This window comes from Athene cunicularia, assembly GCF_003259725.1.
Source record: "Athene cunicularia isolate RWA chromosome 1 unlocalized genomic scaffold, athCun1 chr1_part2, whole genome shotgun sequence".
NCBI lineage: Eukaryota > Metazoa > Chordata > Aves > Strigiformes > Strigidae > Athene > Athene cunicularia.
Genome location: NW_020799092.1, coordinates 7,998,085 through 8,025,078, shown reverse-complemented (window position 1 = coordinate 8,025,078; position 26,994 = coordinate 7,998,085). Strand labels below are relative to the sequence as shown.

The following is a 26,994-nucleotide window of genomic DNA, read 5'->3' as shown; positions in this document are numbered from 1 at the left end:
CTTACAAATACAAACTGATAATGGGTCCCATTTCCAAAATAAATTTGTACAGCAATATGCAGAGCAGCATAACATTCAATGGATCTTCCATATCCCATACTATCCGCAGGGTGCGGGATTAATTGAATGAATGAATGAATGGGCTTTTGAAAGAGCAGTTAAAAAAGCTGGGAAAGGGAAACCTATCCCGATGGAGATCTAACCTCACGGGTGTGCTCCACACCCTCAACAATAGACCCATCAGGGAGATGGAGACACCCTTGATGCATATGACTATGCCCAAATCTGCAAATAAAGCCTCTAATGGCAATTGAAACTTTAACCTACTGGGAAATGGTTCCAGGTGCAATGGCCCCCTACCGGGCCACTCCAGAGGCTGCTGGGCTAGATCTTTATGCATTAGAACTGGTAACAATAAATTGAGGCCAGAGAAGGGTTATTAACACTGGGATAGGAATCCAAATTCCCCCAAGACACTTTGGCTTAATAACTGCTTGCTCAAACCTTAGCCCTAAAAGGCGTTCATGTAATGGGAGGAGTGATTGATGCAGACTACCAGGGAGAGAGCAAAGTAATCCTGCTGAATAATGGTGAACAAGATTTAGTTATTCAACCCAATGATAGAGTAGCATAGGTATTAATATTACCAATTTTGAAAACAATGGTGAGGAATGCGGACCCACCCCAGGTCATTACTGTTCGTGAAGACAAAGGATTTGGATCCATCAACTTTAGTAATGGGGCAGTAGTATGGGTCCAAGGGCCGAGTGCCCCCCTGAGCCAGCTGAAGTAATAGCTGTAGGAAAAGATAACACCATCCTAACCATGAAGCCCAGATGGAAAAAATGGGAACATGTCCCCGCAAATAAATGTTATTTGCGTGAATAACAACTGTCTAAGGTTTTGCCTTCTAGATCTTGCATGGCACTGACGGGAATATGAAAACATCCCTGTGATAAATGTATTCAACCTTAATGGGCAGTGTGCAGACTGGAATACAAGTTGACACTGAACTGTGCTGAGCAGATGACATCAGCTTCAGATCCACAGTCACACTGATTTTCCAATGAAAAAGACCACAACAGTGAAATATATGAAGAAACAGCTCAGATGACTGTGGCAGTGTCTGTAACCAAATACAAGATAGATGTCACACTTGGAGATCGTGTGAGGGCTGTGGTCCACCCATATGTCAAGGGGCTGAGTGAAATGCTGGGGTTTCAACCCCAAGCCCCAAATTAAGGTTGACATAGGGGTGATTCCCACAGTCCTTCACAAAGGGAGGGTGGGGTGTGAGTTACCTTTAAGCTTCCCTCCAGGGTGGTGCCGGCCTTGCAGGGAGAGCCATTAGGTAAATGAGCCCCTGGTGTCCCACATTAAGTAAACAAGGGTCAGGTGTCCCACTTGGGGATAAAAGCTGGGACCCCTTGCAGGCAGGGGCAGTGTCTGTCTGTGGGGTGGATGCACTTTGCAGAGTTCCCTGTTGGGGAAGGACCTCCTGCCTCCCTGGGACTGGGCTCCAGTCAGGTCTGGCTCTTGTAAACGTGGGCTGTGTAGAGATTCAGTATGTGGCTTCCTTGGTTTTATGTATTTGGTTTGTTGACTGGGTTGTCTCCTGTCCCTTCTGTGGGAAGCTGCATTTCACCATTTATTCCATCCATTGTTGGGGTCAGTGGGATTGATGTCAATTATGTATAATCTGACTTGTTTGTACCCCCAGTGCTCACCCATGTACTGACCCTTTTGTATCAAATTATAATTTGGTTATTGGTTCATCTTTATGCTGGCTGTGTCCTTTATGCTAGGCTTAATAATTGGCAAAACAGTACTATATAAGTATACAGGATACTTCTCTTGAAAATTCTAATCAAATCCTCTCTAGGTCTCTAATTCTGTGGTTTTTTTCCTAAACATTCAGGAAGGAAGACTTCCTAGCTCTTTTACCTTTTGGTGACCTTCTGCAAGTGCTTTCAAGGGAATCTTTGGCCATTGAGCATGCTCCTATACGTTACATCAGGCGCCTAGCAAGGAAAACATATGTAGAAAAGGTGATATTGTTCTATAGTCAGGGTGCAGTAAATGCATTTAAGCCAACTGCTATTTTTGAAAACTCTTCTTCTGGAGATCTCATGAAAGGGGCTGAAAATATGAATGTCAGGAAAATTTTGACATACACAGGGTAGTGAGGCTTCTCAGAAGGGCCTGTGGATAACCTAATAACAAATTAGATGGGTCCAAAAAGTAATTAGGAATGTTTTGTATTGCTTTTGCTGTTTTTTGGTAAGAAAACTGTGCTTTCAGGCTAGATGTGGAAGTCCTTAGTTGGGCAAGGAAATACTATTCACAAGCCTGAAATTTTCATGGCAGTCCCCGAGTGCTTCTAACACTAATTATTTGTCTTGGGTTCTTTGATGTGGAATGGGTGTGCAAGATTGTTTCTGACAGTGGGTTTCCTACTTATTTATGTTCTTACCATGTTCTTAGGACTGGCATCAAAAAGAAGAGAAAAATTATTGTCAAGAAATAATGAATCCATATCAATAGAGTAGCATAGCTAAAGCAATTAAAATTATACAGGCAGTGAAACTGGATTATTTTATTAGTTAACTGCAAATGTCTTCACTGTGTTTGTCATTGACTCAAAACTACACATTTACCTAAAAATCACAGCTAGAATTTTTTTTTTTAATGAATTGTGAAAGTTAAATTGTACCAAACTTTAAGTACTTGGAGGTGTTTCTTTGAAAGAAACAGCTGCTGCCAAACACTCATGCTTTCTAAGTTGCCTTTATTCTAGCAGCTGTATTTCCAGTCCTAACAGTGGTGTGATGCCTTGAGATTCCTGCTCTCTGGACAAGGATTCAAGAGTCCTGAATCTGAGTTTTTCCTGAGCTCTGCACAAACTTCTTTCATGACCTTTAGCAAACATGAACGGTTCAATTCCTCCCCTTCAAATGTAAATATTACTTACTATTTAGCCAACTCTCTTGGTCTTGTCTGCTGCATCTTAGCTCCTGCGCTGAGCTCTCTGGGTGTTTTAGGAGACCATTGCAGTAGGAGAACTCCAGGCCACAACCAGGTGTTACCATGACTGGCCTTCCTTGAGTTGTACTATGCAGAGCAATTCAGGGATGGAGTATTCAAGTAGTAGCATAAATAAAATACTAAAGGAGCATTTGACCAAGTGTCAATCTGAGTAGCTGAGGACTCATCCTACTGAAAGTTTCTATGCAGCTTTGCTTTGCGACACAGTATTAAGGCCTGGGAATGTGTTCTCTGTCAGACCATAGAAATCATGTAAATTCAGATGTTAAAGTGATGTGGTATATCAAAATCTCATTAATACATTTTGCTTCTCTTTTTTTAAGAAGTCAGTATTTTCCTTTTATCAGATAGAAATAAAAGTCTCTTTGCAGCTGTTATGTGTGTATTCAGATTTCAGTGTAAAGTTTATCTTTACAAGCAAGCCCTTATGATTTAAATAAATCCATTGGAATATGTTTTTTTTTAAAAGTCTTTTACAAAGGAAAAAAATTAATGCTTCTAAACACTGTGGGCAGTAGGGGGCTGAGAATTTACAAGGTTAGCATTTGCTCATGAAACGTGCTTTTAGAAGAAGCAGCCAGTTCCCTGGAGCTATGCCTCAGAGGTCTGTTGTATGGTTTAAAGACCCACAAACCTGCTGTGTTGTTAGTGTATTGATACATCTACGAATCAAGATTATGCTTGTCACAGCTATTCACTATGGCTAGACTAGGGTTTGTAAATGTAATTAAATTTACCCTATGCTTTCGAAATGAAGGTGGTCTGGCTTCTAATTTCCTGTAACTAATATAAAGTAGGAAATATTGCAAAGAAATAGAAACAGAGCTCAAGGAACAAGCTTTAATCTGGTTCTTTGTCCTGTAGCTGCTTTAAAGGCTTTGTTTCAATTATAGATTAAGTATATATAATTAAGCAATTTCTTTTAGGATTATGGGAAAGTAAACTCTTTCTTGTCTGATCGATTGTCTAGCAAGCTTCCAATGAGTTTTGTGGTGTTGTGCTTGGCAAGTGTTTTGCTGTGGGAAGCAGTGAAAAGTGACACACAAGAGGCATCGTCTCCTGTATTGGATTTGGTACTGATTTATTTCCCCTGTCTCAGCTCTTGTTAGTAAATTGTAGTAGATGAGGTACTGCATTGCCTTTCCATGCAAGATACATGGCCTGGGAGACTAGTAAATTCCTTCCTGGATGAGACTTTCTTCTCTGCCAGATGAACTCACTGAGTTTTAGTGAGGATCTTGTATTCATTTACTCTGAGCATCTGAAAAGTATTGTAGAGTACATAAATACAAATATTTCTGAGGAACTGGTATAATTAACTCATAAAGGAATGGTGATGCTCTTCTGGAAGGTGTAAGAAAACTTTCCATAATGGAAAATGCCTCCCCCAGGGTGTTTCTATTAAAGTTCCAGTTAAGATATCATCTACACCTGTAAATAAATCAGCAAAGGCTCTGTAAAGAAATTCCAGTAAAAGACCAACTGTGATACAAAGCTGATGCTGGGGTTTTACAATGAAGTGAAAATCCAGGAAAGATGAGAAGATTGCACTAAATCTTGTGTGTCTTGTTCTTCAAAGCATTGCCTCATCTTAAACTTCATAAAACCATTCTTTAGGTATTTTTCTGTAAGGGTAGAGGACCATGCCCTGGTGTTCATCAATATGATTAGTAGCATAATGGGGCCTTGGAGGATTTTGTGAATGGGATTTATATAAAGAATTTATGATTCTAAACATGATCCTCACGTATTTTAAGGGACAGTGTGGTGAAGGCTACCATTGACAGAGTAACTGGAGTCTGTGTCAGAAATCATTGCAGGAGACAAGGTCAGCAGTGAAGATTAAAGGTCAGACAAAACTAGTACAGATCCCATATCCCATGTAAACTCAGTTTTCCTAATAATTGAAGGAAATAGGCTGGGAGCCATTCTCTGAAAAAGGCTGAACTCTGTCCTGGTTCGGCTAGGATAGGGTTAAGTTTCCCCAGCAGCGAGAGAGGGGGAAGGGATCTCCAGCCGGGTTATTCATACCATGCTGATGTCAGGTCCAGGGGTGGGAAACTTTGATTTTACTTTCTCTTTGGCTTTTTGGTGGTGGGACCCACGCATTGGCTTTGTTCCGTGACCATTTGCAGTATTTCTCTGTGTATCGTTTGTCTTGTTCACTGTTATTGCTGTTTATTGTTGTTACCATTGATACTGTTGTTCAGATTGTTCTATCACTCTGTTGTATTAAATTTCTTCTTATTTTAACCAGGGTTTGTGCCTCACTGCCAGCCCGACTGGCTGAGGGTGGGGAAGGGGCAAAGGCAATGTGCTCTCCGGTCCCAGCAGGGCCTAAACCAACACAACTCATAATCACTAATTCTCCTAATCGTTAATTCCTGTGGATTATTAGGCATCCTGATATCTCTTAGAAATGGGGGAAAGAGATTTCCAAGTTTCCAAGGATATAAAGCACATTAAAGTACAAAATGTGAATTATGTGCAGTCTAATAAAATTCCAGCCACATTAAGAACCCAAAATAGATGTATAATGAAGGAACGGATAAAAATTTGTATTAAATCTAGGAAAGTAGAAGGCTACTCCAAGGTGCTGTGTTTGTCACGGCACTGTTTTGAATGTCAGTGAGGTTTTAGCTGCCATGGGAACATACCCTACTGCAGAGGGTAGAAGAGAGCAAGGGGAAAAGGAAGAATTTATAGTTTTAATACCTTCTCTGTATAATTAAAGCTCACAGGTTAGCAGAAAACACAGGATTTATAGATTCTCTCTGCTCAAGCAACTACACTGGGAACTAGTCATATTAACTACCTTTATACAAACTTGCAAATAAATACTGTTTTAGTAGCCATGACCTTGTGACAGGAAAAACACAGGGTGGAAATGAAGTTTGCAGAATTTTCCTTTCACTGTGGCAAAGGACTTGACTGACTCTTCCATGCAATTCTGTTCTCTCCTTTAATGGGTCTTTTCATTCTGGTTTTACATCGTGTTGATGGGGACTTTGCCCTGAGGCTTTTGGGGAGCAGGGAGTACTGGGCATACCAGGAAGGACCAGAGTCTGAATGGGAAAGCTTTGTGAAACACCTGTTCACCCTACATCCTATCTTCTCCCATGCACCCTCAGCTTTTTTTTTTTTTTTTTTTTCCCCCCCCCTCTGGTACATTCCTCCTTTAAGTCTTTTGTTTCCTGAGAATGAGCAATTAAGAAGATCAGGATTTCTTTTTCCCCTCCACAAAGCCTTGTCACGTGCCTCATCAAACTTCCAGCAATTTACAAAGAAAAATAGCCCCAGGAGGGTTTAGATGCTCTTCAGGATTTCCAGCTAGGGAACCCTGAGTCTTTGCTTTGTGTGTGCCCGGTGTCCAGGAGTTGATAAGAGGGGAGAAACGAAGAAAAAAAGTGAGGAGGTGGGGGAGGAGGATGAGAGGAAGATGAATACCGAGTGCTCAGGCAAAACAAGAGACAAAACAGGTTCCCCCACCCTTATGCCCTTTCCTTTCTCTACCTCCAGTATAAGATGCACCATCTCTAGACAGGTTTTCACCTCTAATTTCTTCCACTTCTAAACTCGGACCAGTGCCCGTGCATGCATGTATGTGAATGCGATAGAGGGAGCTTACCTACAAAAACGGGTAGGCACCATCTCTGGGGCTCTCTGCTGTCAGGTAAGATCTGGCTTTTCTTTTCTTTGTTGAGTCGCCTTTCAGAGAAGCTGTCCTTAAACAGTCACTGTTCCAGTCTCCTTTGTCCACCTATTCTAGCAAGTGCAGCTCTTATGTCTGCAGGCTGACACAGAATAAAGGCATGTTAAGGAGGCTTACTGCAAAGTGGAGGAGTTTCCAGGGTGGGGGGGCGGGGGGGGGGAGGACATTTTTTCATTGCCTGGAGTTTGAATGAGTGGAGGAGCGCTTTGGGAACTACCTGGCGGTGTCTCAGCCTGTCATATGCATGCTCAGAGACAGGCTCATCCTTGGACCTGACCACCAGGTACAGCCCCACATGCCAGCCCTTAGGAGAGTGTGCACCGCTGTCACCCAAACTGTGTCACAGGTGAGTTATCCGGCATGCTTTTGGTGGGATAGAAAGCAGAGCCATCAGAGAAGACTCCTGCACCCCAGCTAGCTGGAGCCAGGAACACAAGGAGTAGTTGGAGACCCAGCTGTGGGCCCCAGTGACAGGCAGGGAGAAGGTGTGAGCATGGCCAACAGCTTTCCTTCAGGCAGAGTGTCACCTACCTGGACTTACTCAGATGTCATAGGTGTGATGAGGCACAGCTGGAGTGCTGCAATGGATGGCTATAAAATTTTCAGAAGGGATAGACAAAGAAGGAGAGGCAGTGGGGTAGCCCTGTATGTGAGGGAGTGTTTTGATTGTCTAGAGCTTAATAATGGTGATGATAGGGTTGAGTGTTTATGGGGAAAGGCCAACAAGGCAGATATCGTGGTGGATAGACCACCTGATCGGGATGAAAAGGCAGGCAAAATACTTTATAAGCAGCTGGAAGAAGTCTCACAATTGCTAGTCTTTGTTCTTATGGGGGACTTCAACTTATGTGATGTCTGCTGGAAATACAATACAGCAGAGAGGAGACAGTCTAGCAGGTTCCTGGAACATGTGGAGGATAATTTCCTGACACAGTTGGTGAGGGACCCAACCAGATAAGGTGCCCTGCTGGACCTGTTGTTTGTGAACAGAGAAGGACTTGTGGGTGATGTCATGATTGGAGGCTGTCTTGGGCATAGTGATCATGAAATTATAGTTTTCAATTCTTGGAGAAGTAAGAAGGGGCATTAAAAGAGCTGCTACCTTGAACTTCTGGAGGGCAGACTTTGGCCTGTTTAGGGGCCTGGTTGACAAAGTCCCTTGGAAGACAATCGTGAAGGGCAGAGGAGACTAAGAAGGCTGGATATTCTTCAAGAAAAAAATCTTAAAGGTGCAGGAGCAGACTGTCCCCAAGTGATAGAAGACAAGCTGGTGAGGAAGAATACCAGCCTGGCTGAACAGAGAGCTTTGGCTGGAACTCAGGAAAAAAATGAGAGTTTATGACCTTTGGAAGAAGGGGCAGGCACTCAGGAGAACTATAAGGATGTCATAAGGTTATGCACAGAGAAAATTAGAAGGGCCAAAGCCCGACTAGAATTTAATCTGGCTACTGCTGTAAAAGACAGTTTTAAAAGGGAGGGTTGAGGAGAATCTCCATCCTTTATTGGATGTGGGGGGAAACATAGTAACAGGATGAGGAAAATGCTGAAATGTCTTCTTTGCCTCACTCTTTACTAGAATAGTTGTTCTTGGGTTATCTAGCCCCCTGAGCTGGAAGACATGGACTGAGAACAGAATGAAGCCCCGATAATCCAAGGGGAAATGGTTAGTGATCTGCTACACCACTTAGACACACACAAGTCTATGGACACCAGATGGGATCCACCCAAGGGTACTGAGGGAGCTGGCAGAAGTGCTCACCAAATCACTTTCAACCATTTATCAGCAGTCCCAACTAACCAAGGAGGTCCCAGTTGACTAGAAGTTAGTAAATGTGATGCTCATCTACAAGAAGGGCCAGAAGGAGGATCTGGGGAACTATGGGCCTGTCAGTCTAAAATCAGTGCTGGGAGGTTATGGAGCAGAACATCTTCAGTGCCATCACATGGCACATACAAGACAACCAAGTGATCAGTCAGCATGGGTTTATGAAAGGCAGGTCCTGCTTGACAAACCTGATCTCCTTCTACAACGGGGCAATACACCTGGTGGATAAGGGAAAGGCTGTTGGTGTTGCCTACCTAAACTTTGACACCATTTCCCACAGAATTCTGGAGAAACTGGTTGCTCATGACTTGGACAGGTGTACTCTTCACTGGGATAAAAACGGGCTGGATGGCCGGGCCCAGAGTTGTGGTGAATGGATTTAAATCCTGTTGGTGGCTGGTCACGAGTGGTGTCCCCCAGGGATCAGTATTGCAGACAGTCCTGTTTAATATATTTATCAATGATTCAGACAAGGGGATTGAGTGCACCCTCAGTAAGTTTGCAGAGGATATCAAGTTGGGCAGGATAGTTGATCTGCCTGAGGGTAGAAAAGCTCTACAGAGGGTTCAGGACAGGCTGGAACAATGGGCTGACCCATTGAGGTTCACTGGTTCAACAAGGTTCACTGCTGGGTCCTGCACTTGGGTCACAACAACCCCATGCAATGCTACAGCCTTGGAGAAGAGTGGCTGGAAAACTGCCCAGTGGAAAAGGACCTGGGGGTGTTGGTCAACAGCTGACTGAATATGAGCCATCAGTGTGCCCAGGTGGCCAACACCAATAGCATCCTGACTTGTATCAGAAATAGTGTGGCCAGCAGGAATAGGGGAGTGATCATCCTCCTGGACTCAGTACTGGTGAGGCAATACCTCAAATACTGTGGTCAGTTTTGGGCCCCTCACTACAAGACAGATATTGAGGTGCTGGAGAGTTTCCAAAGAAGAGCAACAAAGATAATATCTATCTTAGACTAGATATTAAGAAGCATTTCTTTCCAGAAGAGGTTGTTAGGTGTTGGAATGGGCTGCCCAGGGCAGTGGTGGAGTCCCCATCCCTGGTGGTGATTAAGAGTAGAGTCAACATAGCACTTAGGGTTATGCTGTAGTTGGGAATTGTCAATGTTAGGTTAATGGTTGGACTGGATGATCTTTGAGGTCTTTTCCAACCTAGACGATTCTCTGATTGTGTGATTCTGTGATGATGAAGGTCTAGAACACAAGTCTTATGAGGAGCAACTGAGGGAACTGGAATTGTTTAGCCTGGAGGCTCAGGAGAGACTTTATTGCTCTCTACAACTACCTGTAAGAGGTTGTATCAAAGTGGGTGTCAGTCTCTTCTCCCAAGTAACAAGTAACAGGACAAGACAAAATGGCCTCAAGTTGCAGCAGGGGAAGTTTAGATTGGATATTAGGAAAAATTTCTTCACTGAAAGGGTTGTCTAACATTGAAACAGGCTGCCCAGGGAAGTGGTTGAGTCACCATCCCTGGAGATACTTAAAAGACATGTGGATGTGGCACTTTTGTAAGGACATGGTTTAGTGGTGGACTTGGCAGTGTTAGGTTGGACTTGATAAAGGTCTTTTCCAACCTAAACACTTGTATGATTCTATGATTATGTTTTGCTGATATTCCTGCCACATGTGGGAAGGAAGAGCTTACATGGGCTATCTGTCTTCATGTTTCATGGCACTGGAGAAGTATGGTATCCAAGGTACAGCAAAAAAATAAGGTTGTCACTACACCTGAGTCAGTAAGAGACCACCCTTACCAGCCAGGTCTCTGCTTGGATAAAACTAGAGCTGTATCTGACGTCCCAATCCAGTTGGCAGTGTATTACAAATACTCCCAGTATAATACCAGTGGTGCCAAAAAGTATTTGAGTACCATAAGTCAAGCCTGTGATTAGAGTGGAACACTCATATTTATGCTGGTTGCACAAAAAAAGGAAAGATTAAAGCTAATATTGCAGCAGGCTGTGGTACCATAGGGCACACTGCCTTGCTCTCTGTCTTGTGTTAAGTGTTTTTCTCAGAGGCATTGTCAGGGCAACTGAACAGGTACTACTCCAAGATATATGGTTGCAGTTTGCTCCAAGCCTGAAAAATACTGACCTCCTTAAAGCCATGCCATAGGAACACTTGGGAATACATTAAAGCCTGTAAAACTTGTATGATTATCAGTCATTCCTAGTCCACTTCCACCTGAAATCCAGAGTCAGGTAATAAATGTTAATAATTTTAATACTATAATAATTTTTTTTTTATATACTGCTGAGTGTAAGTTTTGTTTAAGCTTTGCTGTCCATGGAAGAATTGTACCAATTTGGTGTGACATGAATTTGTATGCTGCTGTCAATCATCGGTGTGTCATATTCCACATATTCCGCCCCCACATCTCCACAGCTTTTTTTTTCTTTTTTGGTCAACCTTGCATATGGGGTACAATGGAAGAGACTTTGCAGACCACCTGCTCCTCTTCCAGACCTTTTCTAGTTGGATGTTGCTTTTTTCAGAGATAAGGACAATTAATTTAACTGTGTTTCAGATGTTTTCCTTTTTCCTCTTTTTTAATTTTTTTTTTTTTTTTATTCTGAGATTGCTGTAGCAGTAATATGCAGAGCTTTTCACACCTTAAGCTAAAGGCTACTTGATGTGCTTACATGGGAGCATACCTTTATGTGAGTGTCATGCTCACAAATTTGAATGAGTTTATCCTCACGTGAGTGCTGTGACATATGTGCTGTCATTCCCTATTATACAATTTCAGAAGTGGGGCATAAAGAGATGATGTGACTTTTCCCATGATCACAAGAAAGTCAGAAGCAGAGCAGGAATAGGTTATAAGTTTTCTGCAGCAAGCACAAACCATTCTTATTTTGTTCTTGTTGTTTTTTTTAAAAAAAAAAAAGTCAAGAAAATACATTAGAGTCTCTGTCAGGGCAGTATGAAATGCAAATCTCTCCTTTATATGTAGCTGTCAGTAGCTCTTACTTCATGGGATGTGATAGAGACACCTCAGTGAAATGTTGGTGCCACAGCCTCAGTCTTTTTGCCTTGTCCATATATAAACAGAGCCTAGGCAAATATTTGCATAAGCAAGTGTTAGCATCTAGATATACTTTTGTTCACTTCTTACATTTCTGGAACACAAGTACCTACTGAACAGATTCTTGGGAAGACATGAAAATACACGTATGTACATGTATATGTAAAAATATAAATATATATAAATATTTATAACATATAAATTTATATTAGATATTACATATAAATTTAAATTATATATTATATATATAACCATATATATTTTTATGCATAAAATCTTTTATATTAGACAAATATAAAAGAATAGGAACTTCTACATGTATTTTCAGCCAGCACTTCTATAAAACATAGTGCTGCTTAAAAGTGAACACAGAAGCTGATTTCATAAATATTTTCAGATCTGATTTAGAGATTGAAATTAAGAACAAAGTACTGCAGTATGTAAGTAGAGATTTAAGAATTACTGATATCTTTTGTTCTCAAAGTGCAGTAAGTTTTCTTTACTTCTTTGTATTTACCTGCAAAGAAGCAAATTCACATTTTTCCTGTAACAATTGACCACTGAGCCCTAAGGCTCTATCTAAAATGGTAAAGGGGACTAAACCTCTTTAGTGTTGTGTAACTCTCATTAGCTAACATCATACGATTAGAGCTAATGTTTCAATCTAAAACAATTCAAGTCCCTCATTAACGGGTCTAGATTTCTTTTGATCCAATTACTTAGTGTCCCAGATATATGGGAAATTCAGAGATCAGCTCTGAGAAACCTCTGCAGATATAGTCACATCTAGAAAGGTGAACTTACATATAGGCTCCAGAAATGTTGTCTAAAATGTTAACAAGCCTCATTTAGTCTCCCGGTAATGCTTGGTCAAATAGTCAAATGAAATCACATTGTGATAGCTAGAGAATGAAGATGACAAATGTTTGCTGAGTATGATTTAATCTTCATTATTATAGGCAACTGGATTTCAAATTTCCATAATTAAACATTCAGAGCACTGGCCAGATTCTATTGTAAACTTTGATAATTGCTGTTGTAGGGAAAACAGTACAGCAGGGTGTTGCTGTCACGTGACAAGCTTTTGAGGCTGAGCTAATAGGATGCCCTTTTAAAATGTTCTCCATGTTTTCTGGTTTAGAGGCAGGGGATATCATCATGGAGATTTCATCAAAAGAAAATACTCAGTTTTTCTCAAACAACACAATCCTGCTGGTTGACAGATCTTCATTCAAGTCTGAATCTTCTGCATCCAAGGAAAAACAGTCGTGTTGTGGAGGTATAAAGGTAGAGTAAGAATTTTTGAATATACCAATAGGGACTTAGAAACCCTCTTTTTTTAGTGAACTACCCCTTTTTCAGTTCTGATTATTTTTTGATGAGTCAATATAAAATTATTAGAGATATTCCTCAGTCATAAAAAGAGTCTGCTTCAGAACTGTAGTTGCCTAACATTTGGCAATGTTCAAATCTAGCACGTTAGTGGGGGCTTGCATAATATTCACTTCAAGTGTCATCTGAAAGGTCACTATATCCTTCTTAGAGCACCACCCTATTTTCCTGAAGTTAAGAACAGAAAGTGGCAGACAGATACCACAGACAGCTGTTAGTACATATTGCTTTTTCGAGTTTGTAGCCATGGCAGTCTTCTGAGCTCTGAAAAATAATATTTTGTATTATGTCCATGTGTTTTGAGTGCTACATTATTGAAGTATTATTGTAATATTCCGGATTTGAGAGAACTCTGCATGAGGTGACTTTGAAAAGAAACTGCAGATGTATAACTGCTGCATCTGCTTTTATTTCTCCCATGAGAAGTACTTCCTTGAGACAATGGGAGCTCCCTGCTTTAAGCTTCAAAATGTAGCTGTACCCATCTGACAGTAGGATCGCTGTACCTTGGATGAGCATTCCACCCTGTATGGGACACTGGGGTACAGGTGGCAGCATGATGCTTTGCTAACTGTCTCTATCTGTCTTCCAAAGCCAGATTGTAAAATGCTGACACTCTCTTGAGTGAGGTCTCACTAAATCACCATACAATGGTGAGATGAGATGATTTATATGGTAAATAAGTCTTTGACCTTGACCAGTTTTTTCATCTTGCAGTCTTTATTTCTGTTGTCCTCTCTCTCTCACATATCTACTTTCAGATACTAATCCAGCTCCCAATACAGTCAATGACTTCAGCAATAGTTGACCTGAAGTCTAAAAATTGTGCAAAGTGGTTAAGATATTGCAGGATTTATTGAGTCTGACTGCTGTAAAGATATTTTGATTCCTGAATATTCTTGATTGTTTCTGATCCTGTAAAGGCCCAGAAATGGGGTCCTGTTTAGTAAAAGAAAATGAGTTGTATTAATTAAATTTGTGGCATAATAGTAATTCTATCATTTTTTCCTCCATTTGCTGCAACAATAATCCAATTCCTTCATTGAATAAACCTTCAGTCACAGATTAGCTAGTCAGGAATCAGCTTATTAGCTCCAAAACCCAGAAGAGGAAAAATACTTTGGCTGTTTCTTTCTGACCCAAAAATGTGTCTTCTGGGAACCCAAACCAATGATTAAACTATTCCAGTAGGGACTTAGAAACCCTTTTTTTTTTTTTTTTGAGTGAACTAACACCTTTTCAGCTCTGATTATATCTTAATGAGTCAGTATGAAGTTATTAAAGAAATTTCTAAGTCACAAAAAGGTCTGCTTCAAATCTGTAGTTGTTTAACATGTTATCAAAACAATATGCAGATTCAGCAGGTTGTTTTTACTAATTATCAGGCTTTCCATGTGTCAAAATTACTTTTAACCAGAAAGACTGGGAAATCGTGTCCATCCTGCTGTCCCACTTCTAAATCAGGAGAGTTTTTCTATCGCTGCACATGATCTCCACCTTCCTTCTGTGACAGTTGCAAGCCCAGTAGAAAAAATTTGTGTCAGAGAGAGACAGAAATTTGAAGTTCTAGTTTCACCTATATGATTTTCCTGTGAAAAACCACATTTGCTTTTGCATTGCTATTTAAAATTCAAGGGCATAAACACACAGGAAATGTAAAATATTATGGTAATATTTTTAATAGAGAGCTCTTTGAGAGCCCTCACTGTGGGAAGTAAGAACCAGATATTATTTATTTACCCACAAGTATTTCTAAAGGAGGAATAACCAGAACTGGATAGTGTGTTGAACTTCAACACAAGAATTTGCATTCAACAGTGATGCCAGTCTTATTACCAACGTGCCTTGTAAAATGAGATGTTGTAAGGACTATTGCACTGGAGGTGAGTATATCACTTCAGAGCACCTGCTTGCTGGAAGCGTGAATGTTCAGAGAGCAGGTCTAAGGAGTAGGACAAAAGTCTAGACCTCTATACAAAACAGTACTGAGTCTTTCAAATTCTGATTTAGTGTTTTTTTAGCAACTTTTACAAAGAGCATCCCTATATATTCGGTCAATACAAATTGTATCTGAAGGAAGAAATCAGTGAGGTGGTTTCCATGACTAGTTGCATGGTGTGAGTATCCCTAAAGTTTGTAAACTCAGGAAGGCTGCATTCAGTGAAGGTAAATTTAGCCCATAGCTCTACCAGAGTGAAACAGTTGGTGGTAAGGACTCTGCACTCCTACTGTATGCACTGCAGGGTGGGGAGTTTCTGCAGACCAGTTCTAAGTCTTGTCCTGGAGACTGCAGAGCTGTTGACTACTGAAGTGAATGTAATGCCCTTCTAGAGCACATCTTCCAACTTAATTTTGTGTAAAAGGCATTCAGTCTGCACATTTGCAGTTTGTACCAAAGCACAGTGAAAAGGGTTTGAGTTTCATTCCCAAAATCCACTCCTGATTCAGACTAACACACTAAAACAGATGTAGTGATAACTAAGAGAAAACTGCCTCTGTAAAACAAATGGATGAGGGAAGGTTGTCCCCCCAGAAAAATGCAGTGTACAATCAAAAGAAAATGTATTAGAGCTTGCAAGAGATCTGGTGGGGAAAGGACAAGCCTAGAAGAGAATTTCCTGGCAGGTCACTCATGGAGCGGTGTAACAAGAGGCAGAGACTTCTTCCTCCTGGACAGCCTGGGCTTCAGTGGGAACAGTTTACCAGAATAGGACTGTAAAATCCAGCTAATTGGGAAAGTCCATGTTAAAAAAATGCCCAAATAGCTTGCCTCCCCACCAAGCACACTTAATATTTACCCTTATTGTTAATATTACCCTTATTGTAAGATACCTCCTCCTTAGACAAGTTAGTGGGGTGATATATGACTGTCCTTCAAAACATCAGTAGCTTTGTTATCGACCTGAAATTAGCAGTGGCTGATAGTACATTCAGTTTATACATTTATTGCTCATAAGAAATGGACAAATCATCAATCTAGCATTTCATAAAAAGCAGGAGAAATATTGATGTGGTTATTTGGGAAAAGAAGTGGTGGGAATGTGAAATTGTTTAAAAATAATTAAAGAAGTAAAACCTTCTGTACTGCCGGATTTTAATCACTGTCAATTTCCTTCACAGATATTTCTTGGTGCATTGTCTTTTCTTTATTTTGCTAAAGCACTGTCAGGAAGTTATTTAAAAAGCACTATCACACAGATAGAAAGAAGATTTGATATCCCTTCCTCTTTGGTTGGCATTATTGATGGCAGTTTTGAAATCGGTATGTGCTATAGAAACTCATTTTTGTTTTCGGAGGAAAAACACTGATGTAATTTATTTTGAAAAATGATTGTATGAATCTTCTTGAACCATTAAAACTGAGCAACATTCACCTAGTAAAAATCAGCATGACTATGTTGGATAGGACTGGTTGGCTAATATGAGCAATTCAACATAGTTCTAAATATTCTGTACTTTGAGAAGATTAATATCCAGCTAATTAATACTAATTGAAATTTTGACTGTTGAATGAGAGTTTACCTGCACAGATTTCTGCTTTCTTTCTCCTTTTGTCAGCAATCCATCTCCCCCACAAGTGTTTTCCCTTCATGATTTATTGAGCAGCAAGAGTACAAACCTCTAACTGTAATCTACATTCAGTGTCCAGTCCATCCTCTCTTCCTTCCTGCACTAAGGTTTCCAGTGTGACATTGTTTCTTATGATTTCAGATTACTGAATTTATTTTGTGGGTGGTCAGTGGACTGTGGTATTCAAGGGAATTAAATCTTAACCTAAATGTATAGAACTCTGATTCCCTCTTTTCCTTCTTTCCTGGTTATTTGTTCTCTTCAGCTGGCAACAGTCCTTCTCCTATTTTCCAGTTTTTTATCCAAAAGTTTATGGTTTTCTTATCATGGAAGGCATTGGGCTCCTGTAAGAATGTCTGGAAAGAGGGAGAAACACCAAGCCCATGCAATTAAGCCCTCTCCCCCTGAAATCACTGCTTATACCACACAGTAGGAATCATTATGTTAGGGGATCTCTTATCAACAAGCCATAAAACTCAGTTTTCCTTTTGTATTCTCAAAGGGAACCTCCTAATCATAATTCTTGTGAGCTACTTTGGAGCAAAGCTTCACAGGCCAAGAATAATTGGAGCAGGCTGCTTAATTATGTCAGCTGGAACATTCCTAATTGCAGTGCCCCAGTTCTTTATGGGACGGTAAGTGCAAAGTGATCAGTATTTTCCAACTGGGCTATGCACACTGAACACTAGATTGCTAAAATATTTAGGAATTGATTGTGAAGATGCTCATGGAGTTAAGCATACATGGATGTGGTTACTCAATTTAATGTTTTTTTGTGGAATGACTTATTACTGCAGAGCACATAATTTAACATATATGCTCTTTTAAGTTGCAATGAACTTTATTAGTCTGTGATCTTGACCAGCTGCATTTTGACATGAATTAAGAACTGTTGAAGCTTCAGTGATGATGACTAAACTCAGGAAAATAATTTGAGTATTAAACACAAGCAAGAATATAGACCCACTGTTTGATAATCTCTTAGTACAGATTCATGCATCGTAACAGAGTAAAGTTAAACTGAAATGCAGCACTGTGACACAGAGAACCAAAGGGACAATTCTCATGTACTACCACGGTATGAACTGGATTCCATTTATCACCTGTAAACCATCATTTGCAACACTGGATGCAGATGAAATTTGCACTTAAGTGCTATGGGGATATCTTCCATGGTATTAAAAGATCTGTTTACTTTGGTTTATAAACAGATATCAGTATGAAAGCTTCCCTTCTACCATCAATTCGACTGTTAGCATCTCTCCATGTCTGCAGGATAAAAGCCAAACTCCACTCTCAGCCTTGGAAAAATCTCAAGCAAAAATAAGTGCAGGTGGGAATGATCTTCCTTAGCTATTGTGATAAGCACACCGAAATACATCAAAAGACTCCCAAACTCTCATGTAATAGTTTATTAGAATAAATAAATAAATAAATAAAGGAATTAGATTAATATTTCCCACAGAAAAGCCAGATCTACTTACTGAGGCAAATATATTAAAAATAAATATATGTATATGCCTGCCAGTGCCCACTTCCAAGAGTTTTTTCAAGCTGAAGCCTTTTCTTCAGCTTTGCTGTCTCCTCCAGCAACTTTCTGCAGCTCTGTGACTTGCAAAAACGTCAGTGTCCCATAGAGACCTTGGAAAGTCTTGGTCTTCCCTCTTCCAGGAAATGTGCCTTCAGAGTCTCAGGCCACTAGAAATAGCTGCTTGGCTCTCCCAGCCTGCGGACCCCCCTTATTCTTTCTGTCTCTGCTCGCTGACCCCCATCTTGCACAGCACAAAGCTGTTACCCCTCTGAGTGTATCGAGCTCCTCATGGAGAAGATGCTTTCCTCACTAATGCCTGACCATGAATAAGCTGTGGATGAGCAAATCAAACCCTCTACACATCACAAAATGTGTATGTTTGCATCTTCGTATCTGTGAAGTAGATGTGGCTGGTAGTGGTCACTATCATCAGTATTGCTCAAATCTTTCAATTAGGAGATCCCAGTTTTGGTTAGAAGGAAGTGAGAAAGGTTTCTAACATGGGATGTGGTGACAAATTTATAAAACTGGCCAACTACTGATATTTGACAGAAGCAGTTCATGTTAAACATGTCCATCTCAAGCTGATTAGGTTAAATTTGCCACCCCCCACACCCACAAAACATTTTCTACATTTTTCACACTGGTTTTCCCATATTAGAAGTATTTTAAAAGTCCTATGCATTCAGTGTCAAACAGTTATGAAAAAAACCCACATCATTATTGTCTCTCTTGTGATGCACCCAGGATGTGAAAAAGAAGCAGGCTCTTCCATGTGGATCTATGTTTTACTGGGAAATCTTTTGCGTGGAATAGGTGAAACTCCTATCCAGCCTCTGGGAATTGCATACATTGATGATTATGCCATTGAAGAGAATGCTGCCTTATACATTGGTAAAATAAATATTTTTTTTTTCCTAATGGATTTTTTCCCCAGAGGAAACTGAGTCATTCTGAATAATGGAATGAGTGTTACTGAGTTAACTTGCCCTGATTGTTTTGTTTGTATAATTTCCAATATTAAATTTTATTTAACAGTCCTGTACACTTAAGGGACCAAGTTCCCATTTAATTATACCAGCACAGTTCCATTATCTTAATTTGAGGAAAGAATTTGACCTTAGGTTCCTGCTGTTACCCTAATCTTCCTAATTCTTCTGGATGTGGATTGCTGAGCCTCTGCACATTTAGTTCTCTGGAAAGCGATAAAAAGCATGTACTCTTTTATGGACTTAAAATAGAATTTCAGGCAGGCACTCAAAGCATTCCCTCCAGGTACAGGTAGAATTAGAAGCAATAGCACTGAGGCTTTAAAAAGTTGGTATCACTGTTTTCTTATTGTGTTCATTGTCTGCACATTCTGCACCTCTGCACATTCACTTGAAATATTAACAAAAAGTCCTTCCCCATAAGCATCTTATCTTGACAAGTTTCCAGGCTGGCAAAAGGCAAACTCAGGCTCTCTCTGTAAAAGATTCAGTCTTCCCAGCTTTCCAGACCAATTCTGAAAATCCAAAATATTCAGAAAGTTTGTCTGAGGGTGTGTTGAAATGTGTTAATATTGGGTACCAAAGAAAAGTGATTTTTCAGCCTATTCATTGCCCACAACAACTCAAAGTTATCAGTTAACTTAAATAATTGACATTTGCTTTCCAGTTTAATTTAGTCAGCTAAAGAGTTTCTAGCAATTATAGATTGGTGCTGATATTGAGTTTAAGCCATTAAGCTCCCTGACTTTTTTCCTTTTGGGCAGAATTTCATTCTTTAATTGTATGCTAACAAAAATAGTTGAAGTGTCAATATGGTGGGGAAAATTTTATTGTTGGTTTTTTCTTCTTTAAAATGTTCTAACTTGCATAACTAATGTGCCAGAGAGCAAAGATTGGCTCAGTATTTTAAGACTGTATCACTTGTTACCCATGACATATCATAATTTGCTGTTAGGTGCAGAAAGAACCACTGCTCTTTTTAACACAGAAGCATAACAGTCCCCTGTTTTCTATTGCAGGCTGTGTACAGACAGTTGCAATTATAGGGCCAATATTTGGCTTTCTTCTAGGATCCCTGTGTGCCAAACTTTATGTTGACATTGGCTTTGTAGATCTGGGTAAGTCAGAAAACTCAGGTTTTAAAAATTCAGTCAGGCTCCAAAATGCCTATTTTAGGCCAGGAACTATCTAGTTATCTTCTAGGCATAAGGGTCTAGTGGGGGTAGAGCAGGCACTTTATGAAATAAAAAGGATGACAGCAGTGCCATGCCCCATGCAGAAAAGCAAGAAGAATGGGTATAGAGGAAGTAGGAGGCCTGACTCTTCCTCAGCCCCAGCAGATCCGTGGCTGGTGGTCCCCAGGAGATGCCCGGGTGAGGAGGCTCTGGGGTGACAGCAGGCACCAGGAGGAGGCAGGACTGAGGCTCAGAATCCTGCCAAGTCCTGTGTGAGTGCATTTTGATGTACACCGTCATTGCTTGGAAAAGCAGTTTTGTAATGGGTACCAGGTCTCCTGATTGCCTTAATCCTGAGAAAATACCTTCCACCCTGTTTTTCCCTGGCACTTTTGTGCAGAACAGCCTGACTGGGAGCAAGTGCGTGGCCACCTGGACTACCCCATGTCTTGGGCCTTGCAGCCTCTCTGGAGACTTCCGAGCGGCATGGCTGGGGACCCTGCGGTGTCAGGGGAAAGCTTCTGCTGTGTCACAGGAATCAGCAAGTCCTTATTGCCTCCCCACAATTACTCCTGTAACTGATAGAGACACACAGCACAGCTAAACCTGGTGAGGTGGGGTTGACTCCTCTGGAGGAAGTCCCTGCGAAATCACCTTCCTTGTTATCAGCAAACTTTCTTGAAAAGTGTTTATTTGTTTCTCCATTTTTTTACTTTCTCCAGACAGTGTAACAATAACTCACAAGGATGCGCAGTGGGTGGGAGCCTGGTGGCTGGGTTACTTAATAGCAGGTGTGATTAGCATTCTGGCTGGCATCCCCTTCTGGTTCCTGCCAAAGCATCTCCCAAAACCAGAGAGCAGAAAGGACTCCAGTACCTCTTCCGAGCAGTCAAAGTTCATCACTGAGGATAACAAGGACCAACACAAATCTTATCAGCAACAAGTGAAGATCACTGAGATGGCAAAAGGCAAGTCACTGGAGTTTCCTTCCTGACCGTTGAGTCTTTCTCTTACTAGCTTTTATACTTTAGACTTTCTGAGGCCCTATTTTAATAGCCAAAAAATTTACTATTTTCCCTCAGGTGTCACTCTCCACTTAACTAGTACGCACAAATATGTTTTATTCATTGTTCTCTGGACCTGCTCTTTCATACAGAATTTCTCCAGCTGAGATTTGTAAAGTTATACTAGTGGCCCAACAAATGTCATGAAACTGAAAAAACTTTTCATTCACAAATAGTGACTGTTGCAGATGTGGGGGTCAAAATATCTCAGTTTTTGCTAAACTTTTTCTTTAAGGTCATTCGTTAGAAAAACACACATAATATCAATTCAGAATAAGGATGGACACAGACTAGATACAGTATTTTAGGAGGCTATCTGGATTTAAACACAAGCTGTTTTACACAATTGTATTTCATTGGCCCTACTTTGCCAGAAGCATGTTCCCTCAGCACTCGAATCTGTAACTTAATATGTCTGTGCTTACTGTCAGCTGTGCTGAACAGTCTCTGCCCCCAAATTAAGCTAAGAGACGTGGCTGAGAACACAGAGGAACCAAATCAGTCCTGATTTATGATCAAAAGAAGGTGTAGAACACAAGATATCTTTGATGAGAAATTGATGCTTAGTATTCTTCTCCACTGTATCCCAATCCAGAAATGGGGGAGCTCTTAGGAACTTCATGGAACTTCATGGATTCTTCCTGAAATATTCTGCTGTCTTTCTCTGGAAAGTGCCAACACATTGCAAAGCATTATTCACATCAGTTATTCTCTCCCTGACCTGGTTGTCATTTCTGCCATTTTGTTTTGCAGACTTCTTGCCGTCACTGAAGAACCTCTTTGGGAATCCAGTTTACATTCTCTATTTGTGTGCAAGTATCATTCAGTTCAATTCTTTAATTGGCATGGTGACATATAAGCCAAAGTATATTGAACAACAGTATGGGCAAACATCTTCAAAAACTAATTTTGTTATAGGTAATGCTATATCTGCTTCTTGATATCTTAAAAATGGACATTTTAGGAGTGGCATATACATACATATAGGGAAAATTTGGGGTTTTTTAAAGATACATTAATTTCTTCTCATTCCTTCTTTGGTTTTATGTAGTAGGTCGTGGAAGGTAAGTTATTAATTTCTGCTTTAGCACTAGTTAGCTCTGAGTTTATCTATGCAAGAGTTACTGTGAGAGATTACATGATTTGATACCTTATTTCCCATTTTACTGGAAATTTGAAAAATAATGTATGTACAGCAAAAGAGAATAATTGAAAAGATAATTATTTTTAAAATACGTTTGTCATCAGACAGATCTTTTCCTTTGATGGCTTCCCATTTATTTCAACAAAATGAAGGTCAGCTCAGTGAGTGCTAAAGTACTGACCATAAAGTAGCTGTAATATTGCCAGTCTTTTACTTTCTGAAGAGGTTTGTGCCAAATAACAGAAAGTCAAATTCATATCAGTGATCACACAATACATGCGTTAAAAACCTCACATTATCTCAAAGCAATGCTGGTGAAGGAAAAGTAAGTATTTCTGCCCTAACTTTACCTAAGAGCCTTTCTCTGTGAATTAGTCTCCCAAGCCCTTCCAAACAGCACAATAGAGAGAGAAGCTGCTTCTGCCTTTGGGTACCAGTGTGACCAGTTTTGGAGATGTCTTCAGGATGGTGAACTTCATTGCCCAGTTGCTGAACTTCATGCAGGCTTGGGTTCAGTTCCTGAGATCGAAGCACTCAATAGCATTAGACAGCAAAGAGGTTTACATCAATCCAATGCAGATGGAACTGCCTTGTTTCAGAGCAGCATTAGTTGCACAGCAACGGAGGTATATATATGCAGAAAAGCTGTATTGATCCATTGTGCTATGTTAATTCCTTAAAGATAGAAGCTGGAATTTCCTGGCACAAAATTCCTCAAAACAAGGAGAAATCTTCAAACACAGTTGATGGCCAGAAAAAGTCCAGAAAAAAATCCCTACATTCAGTACAGTACTACTCATTGTATTTAAAGATTTTCTGGAGCTAAGCTTTCAGGTATGTGCAAACTGAGTGAGGATTAGGATCCATCTGATTTCAGGAAGCATAGGGACCATATTCAACAAAGAACGTGTGATGTCTTGGCTACAGAAAGATCCTGGCTGAGTGGCCATCCCTGCAGTAAGATGTTTTTCCTTCCTCCTTTTCCTTTTTCATCTAATCCATCCTTGCTAAAGAAGCTGAGGAGCGACTAGAACTAACAGTGTCTATTTCCCTTTCCTTAGCTCTTTTCCTATTTCTTCTTTTTCTTAAAAAAAATTCTGATAGATCTCCAAAATGTCAGAGCAAATCGAAACACTATTTTAAAAAATCAGCTGTAAGTCATAAGAGGGTATTTTCCAGCAGTCACACCCCAAGGAATGTGCAAGAAAATAAAATGGCTCCTGCTCTGTTTGTATGATTTTCCTTAAATATACACATTTTGTTCCCCTCACCACCACCCATGGTGTCAGTGTAGCAATGGAGTTACCTGTAAGGCAATGAGACAAAGGCTTGAACAAAAGAGGTGCATAGGAATGGGCAGAATGCAGGTACTCTCTGGTGCATCACAGCTCACAGTTCCAATCCAAGTCCTCTCTTACAAAAAAAAAAAAAAAAAAAAAAAAAAAAAAAAGGAGATCAGGAAAACCTGTTATATAATGATTCTTAATTTACATATGCTACATTTTGGATGCTGCTTCTAAATCCCCTGAAGTACAATTTTTCATGAATGTACAGAGTGAAAAATGTCAACCCAGTGAAGCTTCCTGAACCTTGTCAGTAACTGAACTGGGTTCATGTAGTCAGCCAAGATACAGTCTCCTGGGTTTACTAGATAAAATAAGGCTTTTTCTAACATAGAACATACCTACTAACATCTCTTCTAAGCACTGATTTTTTTTACCATGTGTGCATCCATGGTGAATCCAGGTGGATCAAACAATGATTGAAGCCAGAAACTTACGGGATACCAGTGTACTTCCTAGCCTGCAGATTAGACAATAATGTCATAAGCTGGTGTTTTACACCAAGTCATTTGAAATCATGTTATAATACCTCCAGTCCTGTGAACAAAATTCTGAAACTTCATCTGCTATATGTATGCATGTATGCTTTGGTACTTGCTTGTGTTTTGTATACTTGCTTGGCTCAGCATGGCTAGGTGTCAGCATGAATTAAAAGATGCAAACCACATACACAGCCCTGTGCAAGGGGGGAATTTAACGTGCTGGAACTGGCTGGTAAAGCTGGGCAAATCATTTTCAGTAACAGTGAAATACAGCCAAGGGTATCTTGCTTGACTGTGCAGTATCATTTAGGGTAGTCTCTATTTACACAGAGACAGTTTTTCATGTACTGAACAGGACTTTTTTTTGTCTTGTCCGTATCTATCAATAGGGATACTGCTTTGAGGAAAGCTGTCCAGGTAAGAATTAATGGTCATCCAATTTTACGCATTTCCTTCAATGCTCTTCCACTTGATTGCCTGAAGCCTGATAAAAGAGAGCCCATGGGGTATACCTATCTTTCTGCCGTTGCAACACTCACTTAAGGGAGCATTTCAACAACCAAAACCATAGAAATTCCCTAACTCTCCTGGGCATGAAGGTGATGACATACCACTGGCTTTCTCGGTCTTGGAGACTTCTCTAGGGCAAGTTTCATGGCTAATCAAAACAGATAAAGCAGGTCTTGCTCCAGATTTCATAACACTGTAGGTAAAACCAAATTTGTCCTCTAGGAATGAGCAGTTCAGGCTTCTCCTGTCAGTGGAAAAGGGAAGGAGAGGATCTGCCCTGGAGAGCCGCAGTGGGGCAGCCCCAGAGAATGACCCCGGTTGCTCCTAGTGTTGCTATGGGTGAAGAATGCAAGGGAGATCTCTAGCAAAGCCCCAAACTGTGCAGTGGGGCTGTGTTGGTCTTTGCTGCCCTAAGCAATGCCCAGAGCAGCTCTTGTGAGAAATGACGCTGTGTTGCAACTAACAGTACAATGATCCCTCCACCGACAAACTAACAGTGGAGAAAACCACCTGTCCTGATCCAGTGTCAGAGGTTTTGATATTATCCCAAGATTGAGATTAAGACACAAATGAGGTCAAATGCCATACACTCAAACCAGTTTTTATTATTAAAAGTGAAGAGGGGTAGTGATAGGACAGAATGGAAGGAAAAGACGGAAATCAAGCAAGGATGCAGGATAGAGTCACAAGAATAGTCACTACCATGGATCCAGCGGTGTCCTGTTGGTCCTCAGTCTTCAGTTCTTCAGTGGTGGGTGCACGCAGAGCAAAGTTCATCTGCAAAGTTCATCTTTTAAGTTCATTTTACCGGCTGATTAGCATGTCTGCCTACATTTTTTTTTTTCTCTGGTCCCACAGGTTTTTGCTGCCTCTGGCTTCTGGGGCAGAAACACTCACCTCTCATCAGTTCATTAGCAATGCATGCATGGTGTCTTGCCTACACAATAGAGCCACAAATGGCTACAAGATGGAGCCACTGATAAACATTTAGTTTCCTTGGTCCACATCTGCCCCTTTGAGACTTATCTAAGGAGTCTGGCAATGCAACTGCAAGGGAGTGAGGGGTGCATCCTTCGATACACTCCTGCTTCCTTGGGTGACGTTGCTCAGACTAATCCAAAGGCCACAGTTTGTCCTTAAGGTTTTCTGTGTCAAGGATTATTTGAGGCATTACTTCTTCCAATTCCTTACACCACCTAGTTTAAGAAATTGGAAGATCATTATCTAAATCTTATACATAATCTCTCTGTCAAAGAATTAGCAAAGAAACATTTTCCTGGGAGCAAAATTTTCAAAGCAGTCCCAACACCTTTGTAGGAACAGTCCAAGTCTGGACAAATAAAACATCCCAACTGAAGATCTTACATATTTTGTTACTTCATCTTATGTCTGCTGCTGGTTTTGTGGCTGAGGATTGTCCATTTACCTGGGGGTTTTGCTAATACAGATTTTTCTGTTTTATTTCAGGTCTTATCAACATTCCTGCTGTGGCTTTTGGCATATTTTCTGGAGGACTGATCATGAAAAAATTCAAAATCAATGTTTTAGGGGGTGCAAAACTCTCCCTTGGATCATCTTTCTTTGGTTACCTTTTGCTCCTCTCATTATTTGCAATGGGCTGTGAGAACTCGGATGTGGCTGGACTAACTGTGTCATACCACGGGTATGCTGGGAAGATCACACTTCAGCATAAAGTACTATTGCAAATCAAACTCCTTCCTCCTTTTATTCCACAAAGTATATATTGTTGAAAAGCAAATGACTGACCTAAATGTTCTTCCCAGAAATTTAATTCAAAGTGGTGGAAACCTCTCCATCAATTCCAGCGGGCATTGTGTCAGAACCCTTTTGTGGTTGTTGCCTTCAGCCCAGAGGAGTTTATGCCACAAGTGCAGATTATTTTTCTGATTACTTTTTAATTACTATTTCCATGGGACCCATCCTTTGAGCCTAGAGATTTCTGGAAATGTGAGGAGCTCAGTAGGGTTTGAGTTTCAATTAATTGTTCCTTGCTTCTGTGTGCTGGCATTTAATACCCCCTGAATACAAAATTCAAGCATTCATGGATTAACTGTGAGTTAACCATGAGGTACACTTGACACTAGCATTTTTTGGTCATTTTTGCCCACGCTATTACTTTGTAAATCTTACTTTTTTTGGAGGAGTT

General features: G+C 40.5%; 1 protein-coding gene and 1 long non-coding RNA gene across 8 annotated transcripts in view; one reads left to right on the top strand and one right to left on the bottom strand.

Moving 5' to 3' along the window:
- Nucleotides 1-6,818, bottom strand: part of LOC113475863 — a 17,954-nt gene extending 11,136 nt beyond the window's left edge. Inside the window, exon 1 of the long non-coding RNA XR_003397633.1 lies at nucleotides 6,674-6,818. This is a non-coding gene — a long non-coding RNA (uncharacterized LOC113475863). The remainder of the gene's footprint in view (nucleotides 1-6,673) is intronic.
- The window catches only part of LOC113475862 (solute carrier organic anion transporter family member 1C1-like), a 65,068-nt gene continuing 43,712 nt past the window's right edge, over nucleotides 5,639-26,994 (top strand). For 2 of the 7 annotated variants that reach the window (XM_026840971.1, XM_026840972.1), the window contains exons 1-10: nucleotides 6,993-7,103; nucleotides 12,769-12,914; nucleotides 16,140-16,281; nucleotides 17,092-17,224; nucleotides 17,801-17,922; nucleotides 18,868-19,014; nucleotides 20,129-20,227; nucleotides 21,007-21,252; nucleotides 22,102-22,266; nucleotides 26,295-26,490. In XM_026840971.1, coding sequence (XP_026696772.1) covers nucleotides 12,786-12,914; nucleotides 16,140-16,281; nucleotides 17,092-17,224; nucleotides 17,801-17,922; nucleotides 18,868-19,014; nucleotides 20,129-20,227; nucleotides 21,007-21,252; nucleotides 22,102-22,266; nucleotides 26,295-26,490 — 1,379 coding nt within the window. In that variant the 5' untranslated portion in view covers nucleotides 6,993-7,103; nucleotides 12,769-12,785. Of the gene's footprint in view, nucleotides 5,644-6,687; nucleotides 6,719-6,992; nucleotides 7,104-12,768; nucleotides 12,915-16,139; nucleotides 16,282-17,091; nucleotides 17,225-17,800; nucleotides 17,923-18,867; nucleotides 19,015-20,128; nucleotides 20,228-21,006; nucleotides 21,253-22,101; nucleotides 22,267-26,294; nucleotides 26,491-26,994 lie in introns of those variants that run through there. The other 5 variants (XM_026840967.1, XM_026840966.1, XM_026840965.1 and 2 more) reach the window with 5 other exon arrangements.